This window comes from Vulpes vulpes, chromosome 2 (genome assembly GCF_048418805.1).
Source record: "Vulpes vulpes isolate BD-2025 chromosome 2, VulVul3, whole genome shotgun sequence".
Lineage (NCBI taxonomy): Eukaryota > Metazoa > Chordata > Mammalia > Carnivora > Canidae > Vulpes > Vulpes vulpes.
In genome coordinates, this window is record NC_132781.1 from 1,467,453 (window position 1) to 1,490,379 (window position 22,927).

The 22,927-nt window shown below is 65.3% G+C and overlaps 3 protein-coding genes across 8 annotated transcripts in view; 2 read left to right on the forward strand and 1 right to left on the reverse strand.

Moving 5' to 3' along the window:
* Window positions 1-10,162, forward strand: part of SLC38A10 (solute carrier family 38 member 10) — a 40,016-nt gene extending 29,854 nt beyond the window's left edge. For 2 of the 4 annotated variants that reach the window (XM_025999925.2, XM_025999926.2), the window contains exons 12-17: window positions 3,859-4,026; window positions 4,311-4,766; window positions 5,328-5,459; window positions 6,632-6,655; window positions 8,233-8,394; window positions 8,617-10,162. In XM_025999925.2, the coding sequence (XP_025855710.2) occupies window positions 3,859-4,026; window positions 4,311-4,766; window positions 5,328-5,459; window positions 6,632-6,655; window positions 8,233-8,394; window positions 8,617-9,677 (2,003 nt within the window). In that variant the 3' untranslated portion in view covers window positions 9,678-10,162. The remainder of the gene's footprint in view (window positions 1-3,858; window positions 4,027-4,310; window positions 4,767-5,327; window positions 5,460-6,631; window positions 6,656-8,232; window positions 8,395-8,616) is intronic. The other 2 variants (XM_025999927.2, XM_025999928.2) reach the window with 1 other exon arrangement.
* Window positions 10,163-12,219: 2,057 nt separating this feature from the next.
* NDUFAF8 (NADH:ubiquinone oxidoreductase complex assembly factor 8) lies at window positions 12,220-14,237 on the reverse strand. 2 transcript variants are annotated; one of them, XM_025999923.2, is made up of 4 exons: window positions 14,081-14,237; window positions 13,853-13,963; window positions 13,108-13,212; window positions 12,220-12,506 (listed from the first exon to the last, which is right to left on the reverse strand). In XM_025999923.2, the coding sequence occupies exons 1-4, from the start codon at window positions 14,162-14,164 to the stop codon at window positions 12,477-12,479; spliced, it is 330 nt and encodes a 109-aa protein (XP_025855708.2). In that variant the 5' UTR covers window positions 14,165-14,237; the 3' UTR covers window positions 12,220-12,476. The 2 variants fall into 2 exon arrangements, with proteins under 2 accessions (XP_025855708.2, XP_025855709.2); XM_025999924.2 differs by lacking the exon at window positions 13,108-13,212 and having other exon boundaries at window positions 14,081-14,236.
* A 208-nt stretch (window positions 14,238-14,445) lies between these two features.
* Window positions 14,446-22,900, forward strand: TEPSIN (TEPSIN adaptor related protein complex 4 accessory protein). Of its 2 annotated transcripts, XM_072746283.1 has the most exons (13): window positions 14,448-14,533; window positions 14,640-14,712; window positions 14,863-14,954; window positions 15,072-15,165; window positions 16,877-16,944; window positions 17,145-17,223; window positions 17,358-17,429; window positions 18,205-18,414; window positions 19,361-19,538; window positions 19,625-19,738; window positions 19,822-19,900; window positions 20,156-20,290; window positions 21,255-22,900. In XM_072746283.1, exons 1-13 carry the CDS (start codon window positions 14,483-14,485, stop codon window positions 21,801-21,803), a joined length of 1,794 nt encoding a protein of 597 aa, XP_072602384.1. In that variant the 5' UTR covers window positions 14,448-14,482; the 3' UTR covers window positions 21,804-22,900. The 2 variants fall into 2 exon arrangements, with proteins under 2 accessions (XP_072602375.1, XP_072602384.1); XM_072746274.1 differs by having other exon boundaries at window positions 14,446-14,533; window positions 14,640-14,954.
* The last annotated feature ends 27 nt before the right edge of the window (window positions 22,901-22,927 follow it).

Consider the following 22,927-nt stretch of genomic DNA (forward strand, 5'->3'; position numbering starts at 1 on the left):
TCACCAGGGAAACAGAATGGTCAGCAGCCACCTGAGTGTCTTGCACCGAGCTGCACGGATTCAGCAACTTGGAGAAAGTCCACTTGAAGAGGGAAGTGTGTGGCATGCACCTGCCCCTGCTGACGGCCCTGGCAGAGCTGGACTCGGGCACCCGTGACCCCGGCTCAGCCGGCCGTGGATTCCCCGGCATCAGGGGCACCGGGCTGCCTGTCCCCATGGCGCTGTGCCGCCGTGGTCCACGGCCTGTGCCGGCAGCTGCATCCTGTCGTGGCAGCCGGCCGCGGGCTCACCTGGAGCCCGCCGAGGCCACATCTGGTTTCCATTTCTTCCACGAGCCCGTAACAAAACACAGGGCCCCCCTCAGGAGCACATGCCGTGTGTTTTTAGCGCGTTCTCTGTTTCTTTCGCCCTCGGCCTCCCCCGTAATTGACGGGCCGCCTCGTGGAAGGGCTGGGACCGCGGGGCCTGCGCCGTGTGCGCCCTGTCGGACTTCTGCGCGGCAGCCTGCAGTGGGGTTTATTGGTCCCTTTGATGTTGCAGAGGCCAGAACGGTGCTAGCTTCCCTTAGAGCCCCGAACTGGCCCTGGGACAGATGATGGCGGTCCCGCCCTGCGGGGGACCCGGGGACTGGCACTCCTAGAGAGTGGAGCCCGGGATGCGCGGTGGTGTGGTGAACAGCACGTGTGGAAGAAAGAGGTTGCTGGGCCCTGCGAGGCAATTATCTGTTAAAAAGCCTAATTAGGCCATTTATCTCCTATCTGGTAGCACCCCGGAGGGTCCGGCAGCGCAGGTCGGATTCTGTAACACGTTTGGCTCCGTCCTCCGAATGCGGCCATGTCCCCTCTCCCCCTTCCCCTCCCAGTGTCCCCACCCTGTGTCATGGTGTCAGGGCACCCCTGATGCACGCTCTCCCCGCCCCCCGGGCGCGCGGTTGCTTCTACTCTGGGGGGAGAAACAAGAAGGGCCAGGTTGGGGCCTCTGGGTGTCAGGCCGGGGAGCCGGCTGAAGGCTGTGGGCGGCAGCACAGCCATGGCCCTGGACGCAGGTGGCAGAGGGTGACCCAGGCCCGAGTGGGAGCTCGCCACTGGGCCCCCCGCCCCATAATCTCCCAAGGGCTTGCCCCTGCACAAGGCAGGAAGGTGACCCCACTCTGCGGCAGGTGCCACGCGTGTGTGAGGGAGACAAAGCTCTATGCACATCTGCCTCCTCTCCGCCCGGCGGCTTGGTCCCTGCCGAGAGGGGCTTTCCTCGGCCACGTGTGTCAGGACGCTGCAGTGAGCTCGTCTCATCCCTGCCCTCCCAGGCGACCTTGCCAGCCCCTCCAGACCACATTCACAGGGTCCCCTGGAGCAGGGAGGGCACTGCCTCGCGTGTGCAGGCCCCAGTGACCTGGACCTGCCCTCAGAGGCCCCTGGGGAGCCACTTGCCCACCTCTGCCCACGGGTAGACCTTGCCACTCTAGGGGACCTTGAGGAGTGAGGCCGGGGCCACCGTGGCCCCTTGAGCAGGAGGCTGGGGTCTGGGGAGCCGTTGCAACTCCGTACACTTGGAAAGATGAGAGAATGCAGAAGTCAAGGCTGCGCCTGCCAGCCAGACCACGAAGGGGGGTCTGAGAACCCCGCGCTCCCTAGCCCGCTCCCACAGCCACCTCCAGGGCGGGCGCTTTGGGGGGCGCCAGAAACCGGTCACACGGGAAGCCACCTGAACGCGGGGCCTGGCTCTCTCAGGTGCTGTCAGGCGGCTGCTCTGGGTTTACAAGTGTGTGGCCCTGGGGTCCCGTGTGTCTCCTGAATCGGGGTCCTCTAGGGGGCCAAGGACCCCACCCGATTGGAGCTCGATGGTCTGAGATGATTGCCTTCTGTCTTAACTGACCTCCGGGCCCCCGGGGAGAGGCTGGTCGATAGCAGCCACCCACAGCACGCCCCCCGACCCGGGCCCTGGCTGCGGGCTTCCTCGGCCGTGGGCAGGGCCACTCTAGGGGTCATGCCGTCCACACTGCCTCCCTGATTCTAAAGACAGCCCGGAGCACAGTGTCGGGGTCTTTGGGCGTCCTTCCGGCTGAGCTAGAGTTACGGCCTTGATGCCCATGTGGGCCCTGGACAGGAAGGCCTGATGGGTGACCGTCCGTTGGCCTGTCCCAGGGGTGTGCAGCCTGCAGCACCGTCAGGCGGATCCCTTGCCACGTGCAGTGCAATTCCGCTGAAAACCACTGGTCTCCGAGCGCCGGGTGGAATGTGGCAGGGACATGGGCTCGGCGCGGGTCTGCCCTGGGTCACTGGGTTGCTGGTCCCCGGGGGTGACAACCCTGATGGCTCTCTGTATCCCGTCTGCGTGGCCCCAGCTGCTCTTCGGTCACCCATCCCGAGGCTGTGTTTGGCTGGCGGGAGGCCCTGCTGGCAGGCTGTGCCCCCAGGGAGCCGGTTCCAGCTTGGGGAGCGCCTCTGGTCGCTGTGGACCGTGGGGCCACCCAGCCAGGTGCACCTCACAGGTGGTAGAGTCGTGTCCCCTGCCGCGGTTTCCAGGGGCCCCGCAGGCTGACTCGACCACCATCGGTCCCTGCCTCGCCACCCGCACGGGGGCCCACCTCGGCCCAGCCCAAGCCAGGCCTCCCGGCTCTCACGGTGACACCCTGGGTCCTGCTGAGACGGGACCATGTGCGGGCCGCTTGGTCCTATGATAGTGCGGCAGTTTCCTGTTTTCTCCGGGTTTTCCTTCCCCTTCTGGCCCTTTTTCTTAACTTCGTGATGTGCTGGACAGACCCCTTGATTTACGGTGGTTCCTGCGTGAGCATGGAACCTCTGGGAAGGGGTTAATTGTGTGACGGAGACCGGGACAATTCACCTGCTCTGGGACGTTCACACGCTGACTGTTATCAGCCACTTGGTTAAACTGTAGAGTCCAGAGTCTGCTTCCTGCTGGCTCAGCCCCGCCACCTGGCAGGGCCCCGGCCCCGCAGCGATCCAGTGAGGGTTCTGTCCCCGGCTGCCACCTGGCACCCATGCAGGTGAGGGCACCGCCCCGGGCCAGCAGAACGGTCCGCCTGGGACATTTCCCCTCCTTGGGGACAGCCAGAGGCCCGTCCCTTCTGGCCTTGGGGCGGCTGGTGTCCTGAGATGGGTTACAGAGGCTGCTTCTGGTCTCTGGGATGAAATGATGGCTCTTTAAAGCATCTTTTCCCAGGATGTTTAGTTTCTGCCACATTTGCCAACTTTTTAAATAGAGACCATGTCCTAACAGACTCTGTTCTGGTCCTGCTGTGCGGGCGAGCTGGCACAGACGGCCGCGTGGGGACGGGCGTGGGGCAGACGCAGGGCGTAGGGGCGGGGGAGGCGCCGCTTCTCCTCTGCCTGTGGCCGTCTCTCTTCCTTGGAGCTGATCTTACTGTGGGCGGGGTCATGCGTGGGTTTTCCCAGCAGCATTCTCCTTGAGCATCTCAGCACCCCCACCGCCCCCGGTGCTGGCTTGTAGTGGGGGGGGCAGTGTGGCAGGGTGGTTGTCCCCAAGGGGGGACCCTGGGCAGATGCTGGCCCCAGGCCACAGCCCCCATCGCGTGGCAAATGCGGGCTCGTGCTGCCATCTGGTGGCGGCGGCCGGTGCTCCATGGCGCGTCCCTTTTCCGCACCCAGTTAGGTGTAAATTACATCTTGACATATTTTTGTTATGAATACACATGAAAATGACAGTTTTTTGTGGTACTTAGCTGCTAATGATTGAACAGGAAAAAAAAAAATAACTGTTTAGGCTCTGCCATTCGACTAGGAAATGTGATTACAATCTAGGGAAAACCGCCCAGTCCCATGCTGACGGGCGGTGTAACCACGCGGAAACACTGCTCAATTAGCTGTGCTGGGCTTGCAGGCCAGAATCCAGTGGTGGACGTGGCCGAGGACGGCCGAGACAAGCCGAAGCTGCCCAATGACAAAGATGAGATGGAGCAGGCCCAGATTAAGGGCCCCGTGAACGTGCCCCAGAGGGAAGGCACCAAGGAGAAGCAGGAGCAGGCGCAGCTGGACCGCCCGGGCCAAGGTGAGGTGGCATGTGTGGCGGGAGGGCCGGGGAGGGGCCCGCCTAAGTTCTGGTCCTTCCTGCCTCCTCCTGTGGCTCAGACGCATGTCCTCCCCGGGCCCCTCCAGCTGGCTCGCAGCTGCGCCTTTTCTCAGTCTCTAGAAGTAGCCTCAGTGCTCAGGAAACAGTCCCATCTGGGAGAGGTAGCACTTGCCAGCCCGTGTCACCGGGACTCCGTTCACACTCCTGGGAAGGAGGGCTGGGCCAGCCTCCCCTGCCGGCTCCCTGATGTGTGTCTCCTCCAGGTGTGGCGGTACCTGTGGGCGAGGCCCACCGCCACGAGCCCCCTGTCCCTCACGACAAGGTGGTGGTGGACGAAGGTCAAGACCAAGACCAACCGGAGGAGAGTGAGCGTCCGTCCAAGCACGTGGATGAAAAGGCTTTGGGGGGCAAGGCGCAGATGGTACCTCCTCCGCCAGAGTCAGAGAGAGACCGACCCAGACAGGACCAGGTCTTGGAGGTAGCAGGAGGTCTCCCTGAAGATCCCCAGAACATTCCAGAAGGAAATGGTCAGCCAGCCATCAAGCCCATGAAGGAGGACCAGGGGCCAGGCGACAGGGGTCTGCAGCCAGGGCCCCAGGCCTTGCCCCCCGATGGGCCGGATGCTCTGGCAGCCGGCGCAGGGGAGAGAGCCGCCGCAGTCCCACTGCCGGGCCGGGCCGCAGGGGCCGTGGGCAGGCTGGCGGAGAAGAGCGAGCCCGGTGGGTGTCATCTGGGCCCCTGAGGCCCCTCTGGGGGGAGGAAGGTGGGGCAGCAGGAATCGATCGTTCCTCCTTCCGCTCAGACCCCCCCCTCCCCTCCCCCGCTCGGCTCCCAAGATCAGCTCGCCAGCGTGTGAGTGCGGTGGCCCTGCTGCAGCTGCTGGGGAAGCCGGGGGTGGTGGCCTGACAGCTGCCGTGGTGTCTGCCACACTGTTTGCAGGACCACTAAGTGTCAGGTGCCGCGCTGCTCCCATGCATCTGGGCGCTCATGGGGACGCGCGGGAGCGCTTGACAGGTAGCACGTTGTTACGTGCAGTCTAAGTGCCGTAGGACGGTTCTCGCATGTTAATTGGTGAAGGTAGTTGACGCTGGCTCGCCGCCACGAGCCCATGGGATTGTTAAATATGTTTTTATTACTTCCCCGGTAATCATCGGGTCGGATATAAACTGACGGGTGGGGGTGGGGAGGAGGGTGTTTTTAGGAAGCATCTACCCCCCTTCTGCCTCCCCACCTGACTCCTCTGAGTTCTTTGCCAACCTCTCGAATCTCCATGTGTGCAGGCGGGAAGGCTCCCCTCCCGGGGAAGCTGGCCCCCGAGGCCGGGCCTCAGGCAGAGCTGCGGGAGCAGAGGAACGCGGAGGGCCAGGGCGGAGGAGGCCAGGGCGGAGGCCACGCTGGCAGCAAGCTGGAGGGTAAGGCTTGGCTTTCTTGCCGCATCCTCCCTGGGGCCCGGAGCCATCTGCCCCTTCCTTCCAGCCCCGCAGCCATGACCGGGAAGGAGCCGCAGGTGCCTGTCCTGGGGGGAGCTTTCTCTGTCCCCTGTCCCCCCCCACCGCCCCCCGCCACATAGGTTTTGTCTTTCTCCTCTTTTTCCTCTTAAAAAACATCTGTCGTCATGTCACATGGTTTTCTGTTCCCATTTGTAGCTCTTTTAAAGCAGCTGTGTCACTGCTCCTAATAGGAGTGGTGTTCAGCACCGCCAGAGTGGGGGTGTTCGTGCCCCCGGATGCTGCTTGTTTTCAGGATGTGCCTTCCCGGTGACCCGGTCGGGAGGGCAGGTGGTTGGTCCTGCCCGCCTCACCTCCGCCCCCGTGTATTCTGCCCCCCTCAGCTTAGGGGGACGTTTGTGCCCATCTGCTGTGAAGACCTAGCACCTGTCCTGTGAAACAAAAGCTTGTCACACCTTATCTCTCCGGTAGTTAATCCTCCTTCAGACCTTGGTGCCTGTTCTGGGGTGACTTCAGCTGTTGATTTGATGACCGCCCCCTCCTCGCGGCCCCGCCCTGGTCCTGGTGGGCGCTGCCTCCGTAGTGTGGGTGGGGGCAGCCTTCCTATCTCCTGTCCTCATTTGGTTGGTGACCAAGGGGCCTGTGCACAGCTGCTCCCCAGTTAGAACTCCATCCCACCACCACCCCACCCGCCTCCCGGCATCACCGAGTCTGTCTGCGGAGCGGCCCCACCCCTGTGAGCTGTGCGAGGGTGTTTCTTGCTGTGCCGCCGGGGTGTGGGCGCGTGGGTCTTGGTGGAGCAGCACTGGGGGCTGTTCCCGAGACATATGTGCTCTGCTGCCCCCCTGGGCTGCCTCCCAGCCGGAGCACTGGGCTCGGGGCTGCCCGCTGAACCCACGACAGCCAGAGGCCTGAGCCAGGAGACCCTGGAGGTTGTCTGGAGTTAGGGGGCTGCTCTAGGGGTTTCACACGTGTTGCTTCGTGTCTGGTAGCCTCCCTGTGTTCGCTGATTCCTGTCCTTATACTCTGTTACCTAAACCTGTTTGATTCTTTTGATTTTTTTTCTTTCTGAAAAGACAATTTTCACGGTTTCCTACTCTGCCTTTCTTCCGTACGCCTCTCAATGGGATGAGCAGCTGAAATCAAAAAGATAGTAGCAGGTACGGACCCAGATGAGTGTGATCCAATCGAAGGCCTGCTTGGGGGGGATCTAAGAGGCCAGAACGGAGAAGGCACAGGCCTGTGTTAGCACGTAGCCTGCCCCCCCCGCCGGGCTTGGCCCCGGCCCCTCAGTTGGGGCCCCCCAATGTCCCAACTCACGCCTTTCCATAAGTGCCCCGGTCGTGGAGGACGATGGGTGCCGTCTGTATGTGCTGACGGGGGCCTGCGTGGAATTTCCGCCCTGTGCACGGCCGGGTACTAGTGTGTCCTGCATGTGCATTGCCATCCCATCTGTGGTCCTGGTGGGCCGGGGTCTGCCCGAGGACATGGCTTGTCACTACTCTGCCCCACCCGTTGCTTCTGGCTGGACATGACAGGCACCACTCCCCCCCCCCCCCCGCCCCAGCACCTGCCCTGGGGATGGGCAGTTGTGGCAGCATGTGAGGCTGTCCCTGTACTGTTGACCATTATATGGCCATGAGCCACAGGTATCCAGGGTGACAGCGAGGCTCATGGCCAGTGGCTGGTCTAGAGCCTGGGGGGACGACGCTGCAAACGTCCCCCATATAAAAGGCTGTGTGTGGAGCCCTGGTCCCGTCCACAGGATGTGGCCCTTCTGAGGCAGGCACCTTTGTGACCCGAGGGTGTCTGGATGACAGCGGGCTGGGAGTGGGGACTGTTGCTCTGGGGCTGGCTGAGGGGCCTCATGCTCACAGGGTCTGTCCTCCACGTGCCTCGTTCTTGCTGTGGGCCTCTGGTGGGGAGGCCAACCCCTGTGCTATTGTGGCAGGTCACAGGTCACCTTGGGGAGGACAGGCCAGCACGTGTGTGCCCAGCACATGGGGCCTCCCTGGGATGTGTGCTCTCACCACTCCTTGTGAACTTGCCCACCCACCTGCCCTAACCGCTCATGTCACCTTCTCAGCCTCCTGCTTAAGGACACACGTGTCATAGCAGTTACACGAGCCATGGCTGCCCGAACATAGCTGAGCCAGGGCTGAGGCGTTGGTAGTGAAAGGCGGGCTCCCTCATGCACACACTGCTGGCGCCGGGTGCTCAGACTCGGGGCCTCCTCCTGGGCCCAAGTTCTGGGTTAGGGGTGTGGGGAGAGTGTGGCGGGGCCTCTGACGCACACCTGCTGCGCTGCCCCCCACCCCCTGTGCCAGCCTGCACCAGCCCCCCGGGTGGCGGTCAGGAGCAGCCTCAGGACCCCTGTATTATCTGCAGCTGGCCTTTGCCTCATCGAGGTCCCAGTCCTGGTCACTGCTGGAAAGGAAGACAGTTTGTTTCTTAGATTCTCCCCTTGGAGGAAACTCTCCGAGGGCTGCTATTCTGATTTAGAGCAGTTTGTAGCTTGTATCTCTAGCCCAGGACCCTGCCGTCGTTCCCACTGTGGCAGACCTCCGCTCTAGCTTCTCCCAACATTTATTCCCAGCGGGCGGCAGCCTGAGCAGTGGGGCCCACGGGAGCCAGTGCAGGTGTGGGGCGTCCCAGGGCGAGCATCCCACCACCGTCTGCCCGGCACCGCGCTTGTGTGGCCGGGACAGGCTCTGACTGTGCGCCTTCCCCTCGCCAGAAGCGGGCCGGGCGGAGCTGCTGGACCACGCCGTCCTGTTGCAGGTGATCAAAGAGCAGCAGGTCCAGCAGAAGCGGCTGTTGGACCAGCAGGAGAAGCTGCTGGCGGTGATTGAGGAGCAGCACAAGGAGATCCATCAGCAGAGGCAGGACGGCGAGGACGGCAAGTCAGGGCCGGGTCGGGGAAGGCGGCTGTCACTGGATGTGTGATCGCCAGCTGGGGCTCCCGGTGGCTCCATGTGGCTGGGTCTGTGGCCCCGGGACCTGCAGTCCTGTGGGCAGAGCTTTGATCTGTGTGTGATTGCTGCAAGTTCCCCTCTCTGGTCCCCGTGGTGGTAGCTTCTGCTTATTTCTGTGGCTAAACTGAGACTTACTTCGTTTGCAGCTGAAGCGCAGCCGGAGCCTGGGGTGGCTGTCCCCAGAGGTAAGGAGCAGGAGTCCCACAATGGGGAGACGGTGGAGCCTCACCCCCAACAGCCTTTGGAACCTGCACGTGGAGCTCCTGGGCATCCCCCCGCGCCGCCCCAGGGACACGGCTCGCGCTCAGTGGAGGAGCCCGAGGGGGCTGCAGGCAGAGCTCCAGCTGCTGCTCCGGGCGCAGCCCGCACGGAGCCCCGGGCAGCCCAGGCCGAGCCGAGGGAAGGCCGGCAGGGCGCTGTGCCCGAAGCCGCCGACGCTGGCGTACAGGAGCGGGTGCCTGAGCCAGGCCCTGCCGAGGTGCCCAGGAGCCCAGAGAAGCTTGTTGCTGCCGAGGTCCCGGAACCGGGTCAGGACACTCTTGGCAGAGGCTCCCACGAAAGGAGACGATCCAGAAAAGAGGTGGGAGCCACTGGTGCCAACGTTCAGGAGGCAGAGGTCTTGGGAGCAAGAGAGACTGGGGACCTTCCCGCGAAGCCCCAGCCAGTGAGCCGAGACCGGGGACCTGCAGGCCTGTCCAGCAGGTCGGGAGGAGCAGCCCCTGGGGCCCAGGCCGAGACCGGTCAGCTGGCACACCGGGCTGTTTCTGCCGGGGGCCAGGCTGGGCAGCAGGGCGGTCACCTGGAGGCCAGAAAGGCCAGAAAGGAGGCCGTTGGCGGGGACCGTGTGCCTGCTCTGGGGGTAGACCCTGCCGTCCAAGAGCCTGAGCAGAGGCCGGACCCTGACCTTGGGCCCAAACCAGCCGTCCCTGGGGCTCAGAAGCCAGACCATGCCAAATCCAACCGAGACCTGAAAGTCCAGGCCGGTTCTGACCTGAGGAGGCGGCGGCGGGATGTGGCTCCTGGGGCAGGGGGGGACCCGGCCCCAAGGGACAGGGTCATCATCAGCTTTAACCCTCTGCCAGATGTGCAGGTCAATGACCTCCGCAGCGCCCTGGAGACCCAGCTGCACCAGGCCGCGGGGGGCGCGTTGCGGGTGGTCCACGGCCGCCAGGTGAAGCAGCTGGCCGGGGCCCGGGAGGAGTCCTGAGTAGCCACTAGCTGCCACGGTCCTCCTGGTCGGCAGGTCTCCTCCCCCAACCACGCGGGGACCACGTGGGTGCCGAGTCAGAGGTCCCGCGGTGGCGGGGGTCTGGACGGCCTGTGCCTTTGCCAGCCGCATCTTAAACTTGCCAGGGTGACCGAGCTCACCAGGACTCAGACGATGCAGCGGCCGGCCGGGGAGCGTGGCCCCGAGGTGACACGGGCTGCCGTGAGGCCCACCGCCCGCCGGACTGCCTCTTGCTCTACATAGTCGTGGTTCACGTGATGCTCCGAGTGTGTGGAGAACTGTCACGAACTCGGCCTCTGCTCAGCTGCTCGGTGGCCACGGCTCCACGTGGGAGGACATGGGGCTGGGACTGCAGCGTCTCGGTCAGCCAGCTGCCTGAGTGCGTGGCCGCCTCGGCCCTTGTCACGGTCCCTCTGCGCTCCCTGTGCTTTCCCAAACTATAAAGTTGTTTTACAAATAAGAAACATCCCAATGTTGGGTCAGTGAAGCCGGTGTTGAGAGGAGCCTGTGTGGCCACGTGCAGGGAGTCTGCTGACCAGACTGGTGGTGTGTGCAACTGGGCACGGCACAGCCCCGGAAAGACCCTGCGGGCAGCCGGGTGGCGTTTGTGGTGTCGTATTTTCAAGGAACGGGAGAGCCGGTGGGCAGGGGTGGCCGTGGCAGGCTGTCCACCTGCGTGCCGAGGGCCCAGCAGCTGTGCCCCCCCCCGAGGGCCGTGTGTGACCCTGCCGCCAGGGCCCGCTGGCTGGAGGTGCCCAGGCCCTCGGGAAGACCACCGCGGCTCGGCAGCCCCAGCCCTGGCTTCCGGTGTCGTCCTGCCCCTGCGCCTTTGAAATCCTGTTTGTTGTGGTTCCCGTGTTCTCGGGCAGCCTGAGGACTAGACCCGAGTAGTTCCTCCTGAGGCCGGGCACCAGCGCTGGCAGGGAGCCCCTGAGGAAGGGGGTGAGTCCTGGGGTGCTTCCTTGCTTCCTGGCCTTCACTTAAGTAATAACTATCCTAGACAAACCCCGCTCAGTGGGAAAACACCTTCTGGAGGCTGCCCTGAGGTCGGAACTCTGTGTTCGTATGTTTTCAGGGTGGGATTCTATTCCCGGGTGTATTTACCTGGACGTCTTACCTCAACCCAAGTTTTTTTTTTAAATTTTTTTTATTTATTTATGATAGTCACACAGAGAGAGAGAGAGAGAGGCAGAGACACAGGCAGAGGGAGAAGCAGGCTCCATGCACCGGGAGCCCGATGTGGGATTCGATCCTGGGTCTCCAGGATCGCGCCCTGGGCCAAAGGCAGGCGCTGAACCGCTGCGCCACCCAGGGATCCCCTCAACCCAAGTTTTATGTCTTCCTGGAGGTAAGGCCTTTCTCCTGCCACAGGAGGTCATTTCCTTAGAGCAGGGACCCAGTCCCTGTCCCCCCCCCCCGACCCTTGGGGTCTCCCTACCATTCATGCTCTCCCAGCCTCCCCAGCCCGAAGTCCCTCAGGGAAGAACCGGGACCTGTGGGTGAGGCTCCTTGCCAGAACCACAGGGAGCTGGCAGGGGCTGGGGGCCGTGGTCTGCTTTGTGACCACAGAAGACTGGTGTCAAGACCAGCAGGTGCAGTGAGTGGTCCAGCCAGAGCAGCAGCAAGCAGGGCCATCAGTGAGTGACCGTCCTCGTAGGAGCTGCCCCAGGCGACTGGGGTAGGATCTCGTGAGGATTCCCTTTCTAGGGCAGGGCCACCAAGCCCAGAGGGCCGGGTAGGAGTAAGGATGGAAACCTGGTGCACACAAGCCCTGAGTTCAGATGCTGCCTGAGGACGAAGGGTTCTATGTGACGATGCAGCTCCAGGAACGGCTGCATCCAGACACCAGTTCTCTTGTATTTCCCCCAATAAACATGGTCTTGAGGATGGAGTGAGTTTGGGGATGCCAGAGAACTGACAAAGGCCAAGAAACTTGGGAGTTTGGTGTGTAGCCCGAAGAGGAGGGACACACAGGACGACGCCTGTGGAACGCGTCTTGCAGGCTCCTCACAAGAAGCTGCAGAGGTCGGAGTGGAGAGCGTGAGGGGCCAGAGAAGCCCGGCGTCAGGGTGTCAGGGATGCCTGGCTCCAGCAAGCCAGGGGCTGGGTGGTGCCCAAGGGCAGGGTGACCTCCATGCCTCAGGAGGGGCTCCTGGAGCACAGTCCCCAGGCATCCAGCAGGTGGCGCTCCGGCCCTGTGCCAGGCATTCAGGGGCGGGGCCACCCCTACTTTCATTCCCAGGTCAGGGGCGGGGCAAGGAAAGCCAGGAGGGCTTGGGCTCTGACCCTGGGGGGCCTCAGAAAGGCAGGCACCCCGCACTGCCCGGGGTTCCTAAGCCCAACCCTCCCTCGAGGGCACCTCTCAGAAACCCACAGGAGGCGGCTTCCCTTCTCTGGTGTGGCTGTGCTGTTATCTTTGGCACATCCTGTAAACTGGCAGCTACATCTGGCGGCTCCGTTAGGCTCAAATAAGGTATTTTGGGTAAGAATTCTTGAGAAAGTGAGACTCCTGGGCAGCGTGTTCCCACAGCCCCGTCCAACAGGACAGCTCTCACATGGTCTTTATTATCGCTTCAGCATCTTACTCTAACCCAAAGCCTCACACACGAGGCAGAAAAACCCACGCCCGCTCGCCCACCACTTCCCCGACGCGCCTGCAGTCCTTCTAGCTCTAAAAGTGTCAGACGTTTTGGAGGTTTGCCCTTGGCGGCCGTCAGCACCAGGCGCCCGGCTCTGCTCCCTGGGGCAGCAAACAAGTGCAGTGCTCGCTCGTCCATCCTAAAGGCCTCCCCTCAGGGTCTTTTTGGCCTAGAAAATAAAGAATTTGGTGTGAACAGGTTAAGTTAGAAAAGACCATAAAACAAGAAAACTGTCCCACCAAACGCCGTCCGGCAGCAAACATCTTCCAGAGAGCCCTGCTGCGGGCGCCGGCATGGCCGCGTGGCTGGAGGCTCAGGTGCTTGGAGCTGCCGCGGGCCAAGGCCCCCAAGCCACGCCGCCCTGGATCAGGCCCCATGCAGGGCCCCCCAACACAGCGTGCTCAGTGCTCACGAGGCGGCGGGAGCTCCTTACAGAGAACGCTGAGGTGAAGCCCCAAACACTTGCCCAGAGACAGGGCTCCCTGGCACGGAGCTGGACGGGACCCAGCACCCTCTCTGCCTCCTTGGGCAGCTCTGTGCAGGGCTGGGGACTGCAGCAGACTGGGCAAAAAGGCGCTCATCGGTGCATTTCCTCGTGGTGACACGCAAGCACCCTCGTCCTGAACGTCAGGTCCCCCAGCTTGCAGTGGGGTCATCTTCCATGATGGAGGCATGGGAAAGAGCCCCCGAGCTTAGGGCGCCCCGTGGGAGCGTCTGTAGGCGACCACGGCAAAGGAGCATACAGGTGCCTGGAACAGGTGGGCCCTCACCACAAAAGGTACCACGGAGAGACCTGTGTGCAGGGAACGTGTTTGGTCCTTCCACGGAGCTTCTTCCAAGCCGCAGCCCCAGAGCGGAGAGTCCCCCGGGGAAGACTGCAGAACCGGGGAGGAAGCGCAGGGGACAGGTGTGCCCGGCTGCAGGCCCACGTCCTATGCGAGGCTGGCGACAGGGAGGGGGGGGAGACTGGCTGGCGGCAGGACCAGGCCCGAGCGACCCGGGGAGGGAGCCTCGCACTGTCCTCTCCCGGACAAGCGGCCAAGGCACAGCTGCCCGCGCGGGATGATCCCGGGACGTCGGGGGACGGACGGCCTGAGGTCCCGGAGGCCGCCGAGCTCAACCTGTCCGCGTCGGGTTCTCTGCACCAGCAGCTCCGGGGCACAGGGGGTCGCGGGCATCCCGGCCCAGCCCAGGGCCCCCTCCTCGGGCGCCGGGTTCCTGGAGCGCGGCCAACCCCGGGGCTCCCCGCGACCCGTGACTCCGCTTTGGGGCAGGGCAGGCGGCCACAGACCTCCGCAGGCTGCGCGTCGGCACAGAAGGGCCGTGACGCGGCGCGGCTGAGTCCCGGCCCCGGAGCAGCAGCTCCGCGGGGGCCAGACGGCCGGCGAGCGCCGCTCGGGGCTGCCCTTCCCGGGAGCGGCCTCCTGCTTGCCCTTCGCCCGGGGGGTCGTCGGGGGTCGGGCGGCGCCCGGGCCCCGCCCCCCGCCCCAGTGTCCCCCGGGGGCGCCCACCTACCGCGGCGGCGAAGCAGCGCCGCAGAGCCTCGAACTCCGGCGCACAGAGGTCCTTCGCCAGGCGGCCGCCCGGGGCCGTGGACGCCTGCACGCACCTGCCGTAGGCCGCGGCCTGGAGGGCGGGCGGGACGCGCCGGGATCGCGACGGCCTCCGCGCCCGCCGGCCACCGCCCCGCCCGTGCGGGCCCCGCCTGTCCCGAGGGCCCAGCCCCGCCCGGCGGCTCCTCACCTCGGCCCCGCAGGCCGCTAGGCGCCCGGGGAAGGCGCGGAGGCGGCCCCGCACGCGCCCCCACACCGCTCCGTTCCCGGACATGAGCGGCTCCTCCCAGCACCCGTGGGCGCCGCCATCTTGCGCCCGCCCTCTTCCGGCGCCCAGCGTTCCGTGCGCCCCCTGATTGGCCGGGCCTCAGCCCCGCCCCACCGCTAGCCCCGCCCCTCTTCCGGAACGGCGACCCGGCTCCGGGAGCACTGCAAGTGGCTGGCGCGTTTGTCTGTCTTTGACCCGGGACTTCGGATTGGTTCAGGCTCACGTGGTGTGCCCGCCCCGCACGAGCGATTGGCCAGCTGGGCCCGGCGCGCGCGGGGATTGGAGGGGGGCCGCGGCGGCGGGCGGGGCCGGAAGGTGCCCGGCATGATGGCGGCCACGCCGGCGCTGCGGGACCGGCTGAGCTTCCTGCACCGGGTGAGTGCGGGCGGCCGCTCAGCCCGCGCCGGGCGTCTTGCCGTCGCCCTCGGCCCCCTCCCCGCGGCGCTCACGCCTCGCGGGCCGGGCCCTGTTTCCTCTCCAGCTCCCGCTCCTCCTGAAGGGAACGTCGGATGACGACGCCCCGTGTCCGGGTTACCTGTTCGAGGAGATCGCCCGTATCCTTCGTGCCGGCCGCTGGCCCGCGGGCGGGGCGGGGCGGGGCGGGGGGCGGGGCCCGGGGGGCGGGGCGGGGGGCGGGGCCCGGGGCGGCGGGGCGGGGGGCGCGGCCGACCGCGCTCAGCCCTTCCCTAACCACGGCCGCGCAGGCATCTCCCACGAGTCCCCGGGCAGCAGCCAGTGCCTCCTCGAGTACCTTCTGACCCGGCTGCACAGCGGCTCCGGCCGCGTGAAGCTCAAGGTGAGTCCCCGCGCGGCCCCGCGGCCCCTCCTCGCGGCAGGGCAGGCCCAGCTCCCACGGGCGGGCGGCGGGGCGCGGCGGGGTGCGAGCCGGCCGCCCCACCTGCCCGCCCCGCAGGTGCTGAAGATCCTGCTCCACCTGTGTGGCCACGGCTCCTCGTCTTCCGTGCTCATCCTCAAGCGCAACCCCGCCTTCATCCAGGAGGCCGCAGGTACCCGAGCCCCAGGGGCACCCCCACCGCAGGACCCCTCCCGGCAGCTCCCGCCTGCGCCCCAGCCCTGCTGCGTCTGGCCCGTCACTTTCTGCCGGTGTGTCCTGCCCGGCCTGGGCGGCCCAGGCCCCTCCTGCCTGTTCTAGCGCGGGACCTGCCAAAGATGCTCCGTGTCCTCAGGGCTGTCCTCAGGGCCCCAGCCAGGGAGCGCCGTGAGCTTGCACGAGGGGGGCCTGGCCTGTCACCGTCTAGGCCACAGATGGGGCTGCAGGGGAGTCGCCTGTCTCACCCCACCCACACCGGGGGCTGTCCTGTTTCTCTTTAACTAGAACTTGGGGGACGTGCCCCGAGACCTTCCCTCAGGTGAGGCAGGAGTCCCAGCTGCAGCATCTACAGGCCCCGCCGCACAGGGAGTCTTGGAAGGGGCCACGTTCAGGCAGGAACCGTGCACACCCAGCTGGGCCCGTGAGAGCCCCGGGGAGGCACCTGGTGCGCACGGAGGACCCCCATCGTTAGGCAGCACCTCCCCACCCCAAAGCCACCATCGGCCCTTCACAGACGGGCTGGGCAAGGCTGGGCACTCGGCGCCCCGGAGAGCGTCCTGCCCCCAGACTTGGCCGTTGCCCCCGGTGTCCACCGGGGCTCGTGCTCGTCACCAGAGCCCCCCAAAACTCCTGTGCAAAAACAGCAGGCCTGCTTTGCTTACTTTCGCCGGCCGGGGCGTGTCTGTGCTGCCAACTTGCACACAAGCCGTCCCCCAGTCCTGCGCCCCAGGAACACGTGGCCACAGCCTCCGTCTGCCATGCTCCAAGCTCAGGGGACAGTGCCAGGCTGTGGGGAGGTAGCCCCAGGGCAGGAGTCCCATGGGAATGAGGGGGTGCCATCCCCACTCACTGGAGGTTCGGCTCCCGGCTGCGGGTCCTGGGCCACCAGCGGCAGTGGAGACGGCACAGTGCCATGGGGCTGGGAAGAGAGGTGCGTCTGTGACAGATGAGACAGAGCCTGGGGTGGGCTCATTCTTTCTGGAGAATCTCACTTGCTGTGACCCTGAGCGCAGACCTTCGAGAGGTGGAGCTTGTGGGTCATGATAAAGAGCAGGCTTTTGTCGCCCGGCCCCCCAGGGACCTCTGTGGGGCTTTGGATTGGACGAGATCCTCTGTGTGTTCTCCGGGCGGAAGGGGGTGCGGAGGTAGTAAGGCTGCCCCTGCAGGAACTCAGAGAGACGGTGGGGTCAGGGAGGGGGGCACCCTCGTCGTGCTCTGCAGGTCGACACGCAGGCCTGGCGTGAGCGTGGGAGCTGGGGCCTGCAGGGGTGCGGCCTCCATGGGCCAGGACGGGGGTGCAGCTCTAGAAGCAGCCTGGGGCAGGGCGTCCCGGATGAGGGGCTCTGGGTGCTCCCCAGGCTTTGTCCACGGGGCAGAGCATTCTGGGGGCTGGCAGCTTCCGCGGGCTGATGGCTGCTGTAAGGACTTTGACCCAGAAGTGCCGTCGTGTGGGGGATTTGAGGTCCAACCTGTGCTTTATGGAGCTAACCCTGACCCTGGGGCTGCCAGGGCCACCTGTCGGGTGATCAGAGTTGTAGGGGCCCCTGGGGGGCCTGGCCACGGCCGGGATGGGCTGCAGCTCACCCCCCAGGGAATGCGAGTGTTGGAGCGTCACCCCGGCGGTCAGCAGTGCCCGCTCAGCGCTGGTTCTCTGGCTCTGCCCGCAGCGTTCTCAGGGCCCCCGGATCCTCTCCACGGGAACAGCTTGTACCAGAAGGTGCGGGCGGCCGCCCAGGTGAGTCGGGACTCAGGTCGGCTCTAGGGCAGTACTGGGCCTTTGTTCTCCCACCGCCTGGGACCCTGCCTCTGTTCCTGCTGTGGGACCAGCCCCCCCCTCCCCCCGCCCAGCCTGGCCTCTGAGAACCCTGGGGACGGGGAGATGGGGGGGGGGTGGCAGCCCGGCTGCACATGCTGAGCACCCTCCTCCTCGTCTAGGACTTGGGGAGCGCACTATTTTCTGACAGCCTGTCCCCTCCGCCTCCCTCCCAGGCTCCCAGGGGCCTGCTTCCAGCAGGTAGGCCGCCGTGTCCATCCCTGCCGCTGGGTGTTCCCTCGGGAGGGCCTGGGGTCCCTTCTCCCCACCTGCTGTCCTCGGCCGGCGTCCCACTCTGCGCAGGGCTGAGGATGAGCGGCCACACTTGCCTGCAGGCATGGGCTCGCAGTCCAGACCCCAGGGCACCCTCCAGGGCTTCGGCTACAGCAAGGAGCGGGGCCACACGGGTGAGTGCTGCGTGGGCTCCCAGAGCCGTGGGGGTGAGGGCCTGGCAGCTCGGGCCTGCCAAGCCCTGGAGGGTGGTGTGGCCGGGCTGGCGTGCCCTGCCCACTCGACCTTCTCTGCCGGGGCCTGTGGGACGAGGCCGGGCGGGTCTGCTTAGCCAGCAGGGGAGAAGCCAGGCTGGGCCTCATTTGCACACACGGCTCCTTCCAGGGCCCGAGGGCGGAGGGCGCTGGCCTGGCTGCCACAGGTGACTTGGCAGGTGCGGTGCTGAGCTGGCTCTGCGTGCCCGGCCTGCCTCGGGGGCCTGCTGCTACTTGTTCTGGTCACGGCTCTGACCCCCCGGCCCTCAGGGAGCACTAATTCCTAAAGCGGGTCTGGCTTGGAGGCTTGGCCTGTCCTGAGGTGGGGTGATGGTGCTCGGTCCTCGTAGGGCACGTGGGTGGGGAAGGGCACGAACCACACCTGGATCGCGAGTGCTGCGACGAGCACCTGAGGAGGTTCCCTGCTGCCACGTGGGGCCGAGGGGACCCCTGGGCCTGGCTCTGCCGTAAGCTGTGGGGCACCCAGGCTCCATCAGCCCCGGGAGCATCCTGGAACAGAATCCACCGGGGAAGCTTCTGGAAGAACTCCGGTCCCCCACGTGGCCTCTGCTCTGTAACTACAGTTCAGATCTCGATCTTTCAAGGCCAGAGCAGAAGCAGTGCCTCCTTCTGGGAGACACGAGAGAGCGCGGGGGACGCGACCAAAGTGGGCCATCTCCCTCTCCCTGTGGTGCAGGCTCTGCGGGCGAAGCCTTCCTCTCCACCATCCAGAAGGCTGCGGAGGTGGTGGCCAACGCTGTGCGCCCCGGGCCCGAGAGCCCCAGCACCCAGAGGCCCCTCCCGCGAGGCGATGCCTACCAGCCCGCCGTGACGCCTTCAGCCAGCCACGGTGGCTCAGCTGCTGGAAAGCCGCTCTCCAGGGGCTTCTTGGGTGCCCGAGGAAGCGGTGAGAGCCTTCTGGGGGGTCTGGCTTCCCCCTGCCAGGGTCTGGGTGAGCAGAGGAGGCTGCGGGGACCAAGGGACAGGACTCCCTTAGTGTCAGCGGCCACAGGGTGTGGCTTGGGGAGGGAGCTGACTAGAGACCGGGGAAGGCGGTGCACCCTGGGTGGGGTCAGGGAGCCCTGCTGTCCTGTCCTGCCCGGCCCCAGAGGCGGCGGCATGCTCTGCGATGCTCCCGTGGCCAGAGCCCTCCACCAGCGTGGTGCACGTTCACCGTGGTCCGTGCTGGTTTCCTTCTCGCACAAAGCTTGTGCGTGGCGCACAGATGCTACCCTGCCAGCGTCTCACCAGTTGCTTGGAGTTGGAGGTCGAGTGTTACGGCCCCAAAGCAGGCAGGGCTTCCGGAGGGTCCCCCCTGTTCAGATACGGACCCAGGACCCCAGCTCAGCTTCTGCTGGTTCAGCTGGGGCCACAGTGACGCCAGGGCCAGCCTCCACAGCACACGCGTCCTAGCAGGGGCAGTAGGCAGCGCAGGTGCAACACAGAGCACGGTGCGGGCGAGGCAGGACGGCGGGACAGGCGTCGGGGTGATCTGCACCTCCGCCTTTGGCAGAAGCTTCTGGGAGCTTGGCTGACTTGCGGGAAGAACATGAGGACTCACTGAGGATTGAGTCCTGCCCCGTCGGGCACTGTCTCTGCTGCCCAGGCTGGGTGGCCCTGAACCTCCTGCCACAGACCGCCTCCCACCTGGCCTTTGGTGCCTGGCACTGCTGTGTGTTCATGAGCTGGCCCTGGGGCAGGCGTGTCCCATGTCACCTCATACCAGGCATTTTTCTGGAGCTCAGGACCTTCCTGAGCTGGTCCAGGTGCCACAGGAAGGAGCGCATGAGGCAAGTCAGAACCCCCACCCCCACCCCCCGCTCCACTCTGACTCCCAGTTCCATCCCTCACAGTCCTGAGACCACAGCCGGGGCAGGCTGGAGGGGGCTGGGACGAGCCGGACAGCAGCTCCAGCTCCCAGAATTCCTCCCAGGAGAGCGGTGACCGGAGCAAGGCCTTGGACTCTGGCAGTCGGTCGGGCAGTGACAGCCCCTCTGCGGCCAGCCAGGCGCCCAGCGACCTGGCGGAGCGGTGAGTTAGCCCCCTGGGTGCCCTCCCTGGGTGGAGGCATGACCCGCGGGGTCTTTCTCCAACCCTGACCACTGTGCCCCCCACAGGGTTGAAGCTGTGAGCCTGAGTGACTGCCAGCAGGAGCAGAACCTGGTGCAGACCGTGACGTGTGGGCCACATGCCTTTCTGAGCCGAGAGGAGGCACAGCGCTTCATCAAAGAGTGGGTCCCCTGCCCGCTCCCTGCCCTCCCTGCCCCCCGCCCCGGCCCCTTGCCCCCCATCTCCTGGTTGCCCCTTCCTGCAGGTGTGGATTGCTCAACTGTGAGGCTGTGCTGGAGCTGCTGACACGCCACCTGGACGGGCCCAGCGAGTGTGCGCAGATGGTGAGGCCCTGCCTGTGAGTGGGGGGTGGCCGCGGGTATGGCGAAGTGGGCAGGGGGAACTGGGGACCTCTTCATGTGGGGAGAGGGGGCTCCGCCCTGGGAGACGGGCAGCAGAGGGAGTAAGCACAGGATTCCAGGGGGCCTGCACTGGGCTTCCCCAGCATGGGGCTGTAGTTGGGCCAAGAGGAGGAAGGGAGCTGGTCAGATGGGTCTCCATCCTGGGGGGGCCCTGCTGACCTCCTGTCTCCCTGGCAGAGAGCCCTGGGCGCCATCGCATCCCTGGGGCGCACCGACCTGCTCTCCCAGGAGCACATCTTGCTCCTCACCCGGCCGCGGCTGCAGGAGCTCAGTGCAGGCAGCCCTGGACCTGTGACCAACAAGGCCACCAAGGTGAGCAGTGGGGCCCAGAGGAGCGGGTGACGGGGTGCCTCAGCAGTTTCACACCTGTTGGGGCCATCCTTCCCCAGACGCACCTGTACATGCCCGCTCCTGGCTGTGTGGGACAGGTCGTGCCCTTAGGACAGCTGTGGTCCTTGGTTCGTGGCACCTTTTCCAGTTCCTGAACTTCCCAGTTCAGCTGCCTTACTGCTCGGCAGCTCTGCTCTGCAGGCAGCTCCCCACTGCACACACACACACACACACACACACACCCCTTGGCTCAGCTCACGGGCAGCCTTCTGCGGGAAGCCCTCCGTGCTTGCTCAGATGGATTTACCCTCCTGTCGTCCACTCTGGGTCGCGGTTCACGTATGTGCCGGGCGCTTCGATCCCTCCCCGGCCCCTAGGGGGCGGAAATGGTCTCATTCACCTGGAGTCCCTCTAACGTGCCTGAATTGTGTGCAGGCCTCCTGACTCTCATCGGGCAGGGAGCCTCTGGGCAGCCCCCCTGCAGCTGGGCCCCCACACCTCCTGCCTAGTGGCATCCTGGGCATCTCTGTTCTCCTGTGGCCACAGAAAACTCAGATCCTTAGCTGCTTGTCTTTAAATTGTCCTTCGTCGAAGAATCAGTGACCTGGTCATAGTGGCGTTTGTGGGGATGAGAGAGCAGGAGGAAGCCCTGTGCACAGCAGTGGGGAAGGAGCAGAGGGTTTAGGGCACGTTCCTTCCTTCAGCGTCTGGGTTGGCGCTGGCATGGTGCCCGACAAGGGACACCCTCCCTCTGAGCTGGCTCGTCACGCAGCCAGGCTTGCTGACAGGTGCGGCCGTGCATGCACAGAGGGTTTGGCCGGTGTTGAAGGAGGTCGGGGGAGGACAGGAGGAGGAGGTCTGGGTGGGCGGCCGTGCTGGGGAGGGGTGTCTCTGTGCCCCCGGGGCACACGAACCCTCAGCCACCCCCCTTTCCTTCTGCGTCCAGATCCTGAGGCACTTTGAAGCTTCCTGCCGACAACGGCCCCCTGCCCGCAGGCCGCCCGCTGCACCCAGCCCCGCTGCTGCCCGCGTGGGCCCGTCAGACCTGCTCACCGACACCGTGCCTTTTGCTGGGAACCAAGCCTTCCTGCAGCCTCTGAGTTCCACTCTCTTCTCGCCCGAGGGCTCTGCGCTACCCCCTCCCCCGGACAGCTGCCCCCCGTCAGTCCCTGGGGATGCCAGGGAGGCTGAGACCAGGCTGGCGGGTTCTAGAGAGCGGGGGGCTGGATCTGAGTGGAGCCCATTGGGCGCGGGCCCCCAAAAAGGAGCACCGGAGTCTAGCCCGGGGCCCAGCTGCTGCCTGCAGAGCCCAGTGCCCAGTGGCAGCTGTAGCTCCCTGTTCGCTGGAATGGAGCTGGTGGCTTGTCCCCGCCTGGTAGGGGCCGGGACTACCACAGAAAAGACGCCCCAAGCCCCGTGGACGTTGTCACAGAAGGCAGCAGCGAGAGAGCCTCCTGGCCCGGAGCCGTCAGCTTTCCCATTTCTAAACTCATGACCTTGCCGCCCTGGGCCACACGTGGAGTCCTCGTGGCCCCCGGCCTGGAGCTCCCAGGACCCCTGACTTTGTGTTGTCCCATCTGACCTGGCCCCCATGGCCCACCAAGCAGTGGTTCCCCTTGGATCTGTGGCCGGCCCTGCTCTCTGGCATCTTCCCCTTGCTTGCGGAGGACGAGGCGCAGGCCACTCAGCACAGCAGATAGGATGGAGCCAGGTGGCGTGGTGCGAGGGAGTCCTCGGGTCGGCTCCCAATCCAGACAGGTTTCCCACTCCCCCGCTGGGGAAGATGAACCCCCTCACAGGGCGGGCCCTCTGGCGTGGGGGTCAGAGTAGCACAGGGGCACTGCAAGGAGAGCAGGCCGGTGGGGAGAGAGCAGGTCCCACGCAGACCCTGCGGGTTTCTAGGCAGAACCAGGAGCTGAGCTGCTTGTTCAGGTCGGCCGCTGGGAGACCTGGACTGCTGGGCCTCCTGTGCAGCCCCTGGCCAGTCGTCCTGTCTGCAGACACTGTCAGGCCCGTTTCCCTGCAGCCAGAGGGGTCAGAACGGGGTAGAGGGTGCAGCGTGATGCTGGGTGGGGCAGGACGGGAGGTCTGGCTCTTCACTCAGAGCTCAGGGTCCTTGTGGGTACCCAGCTCCTCCGTGGAGGGACACGTCAGGAGGAGACGGAGCCCCGGCTGTGGCCCTTGCCAAGCTGCTACTGTTTCCAGTGACCACCCTGAGAGGAGGGCGTGAGGCTGCCTCAGTTTCTCTGTGTCTCTTATCAGAGGCTAGCTGTTGGAACTTGAATTCCTGTAGCAGCAGGCAGGCTTATGGCAGGGCCTGGCAGTGGAGACCTCAAGGGTGCCCTGGAGGCCTGTGCCTGCCTCGCAGCAACCAGGCTTTCCATGGATTGGGAACCACGACTTGGGTCTTTATTTTCAGTTCAGATCGCTGCTCTGAGGCGGGATGGGGCTGTCTACAGGGGCAGGTCACTGTGGCCGTGGTCCGCGCTGTGGCTGCTTCCTGCAGACTTCGGGCTGGCCTCCTGAAGGATGCTGCTGCTGCAGGGCTCACGCCTCCTGCACGTTCTAAGTAAACACTAGTGTTCACACAGACCTGCACTGGTGCCTTTTTGTGTGTGT

Bases quoted from the DNA above. Each gene is read 5' to 3' on its own strand.
- NDUFAF8 (XM_025999923.2), bottom strand. From the start codon at position 14,164: ATGTCCGGGAACGGAGCGGTGTGGGGGCGCGTGCGGGGCCGCCTCCGC. The intron at 13,213-13,852 runs GTAGGTGGGCGC...CCGGTTCTGCAG, and splicing joins GGCGCTGCTTCGCCGCCGCG to TCTTCCCCGGGGGACTCTCC. The intron at 12,507-13,107 runs GTGAGGGCCCAC...TTTATTTTCTAG, and splicing joins TCTCCGTGGTACCTTTTGTG to GCCAAAAAGACCCTGAGGGG.
- TEPSIN (XM_072746274.1), top strand. From the start codon at position 14,483: ATGATGGCGGCCACGCCGGCGCTGCGGGACCGGCTGAGCTTCCTGCAC. The intron at 14,534-14,639 runs GTGAGTGCGGGC...TTTCCTCTCCAG, and splicing joins GGCTGAGCTTCCTGCACCGG to CTCCCGCTCCTCCTGAAGGG. The intron at 19,739-19,821 runs GTGGGTCCCCTG...CCCTTCCTGCAG, and splicing joins GCACAGCGCTTCATCAAAGA to GTGTGGATTGCTCAACTGTG.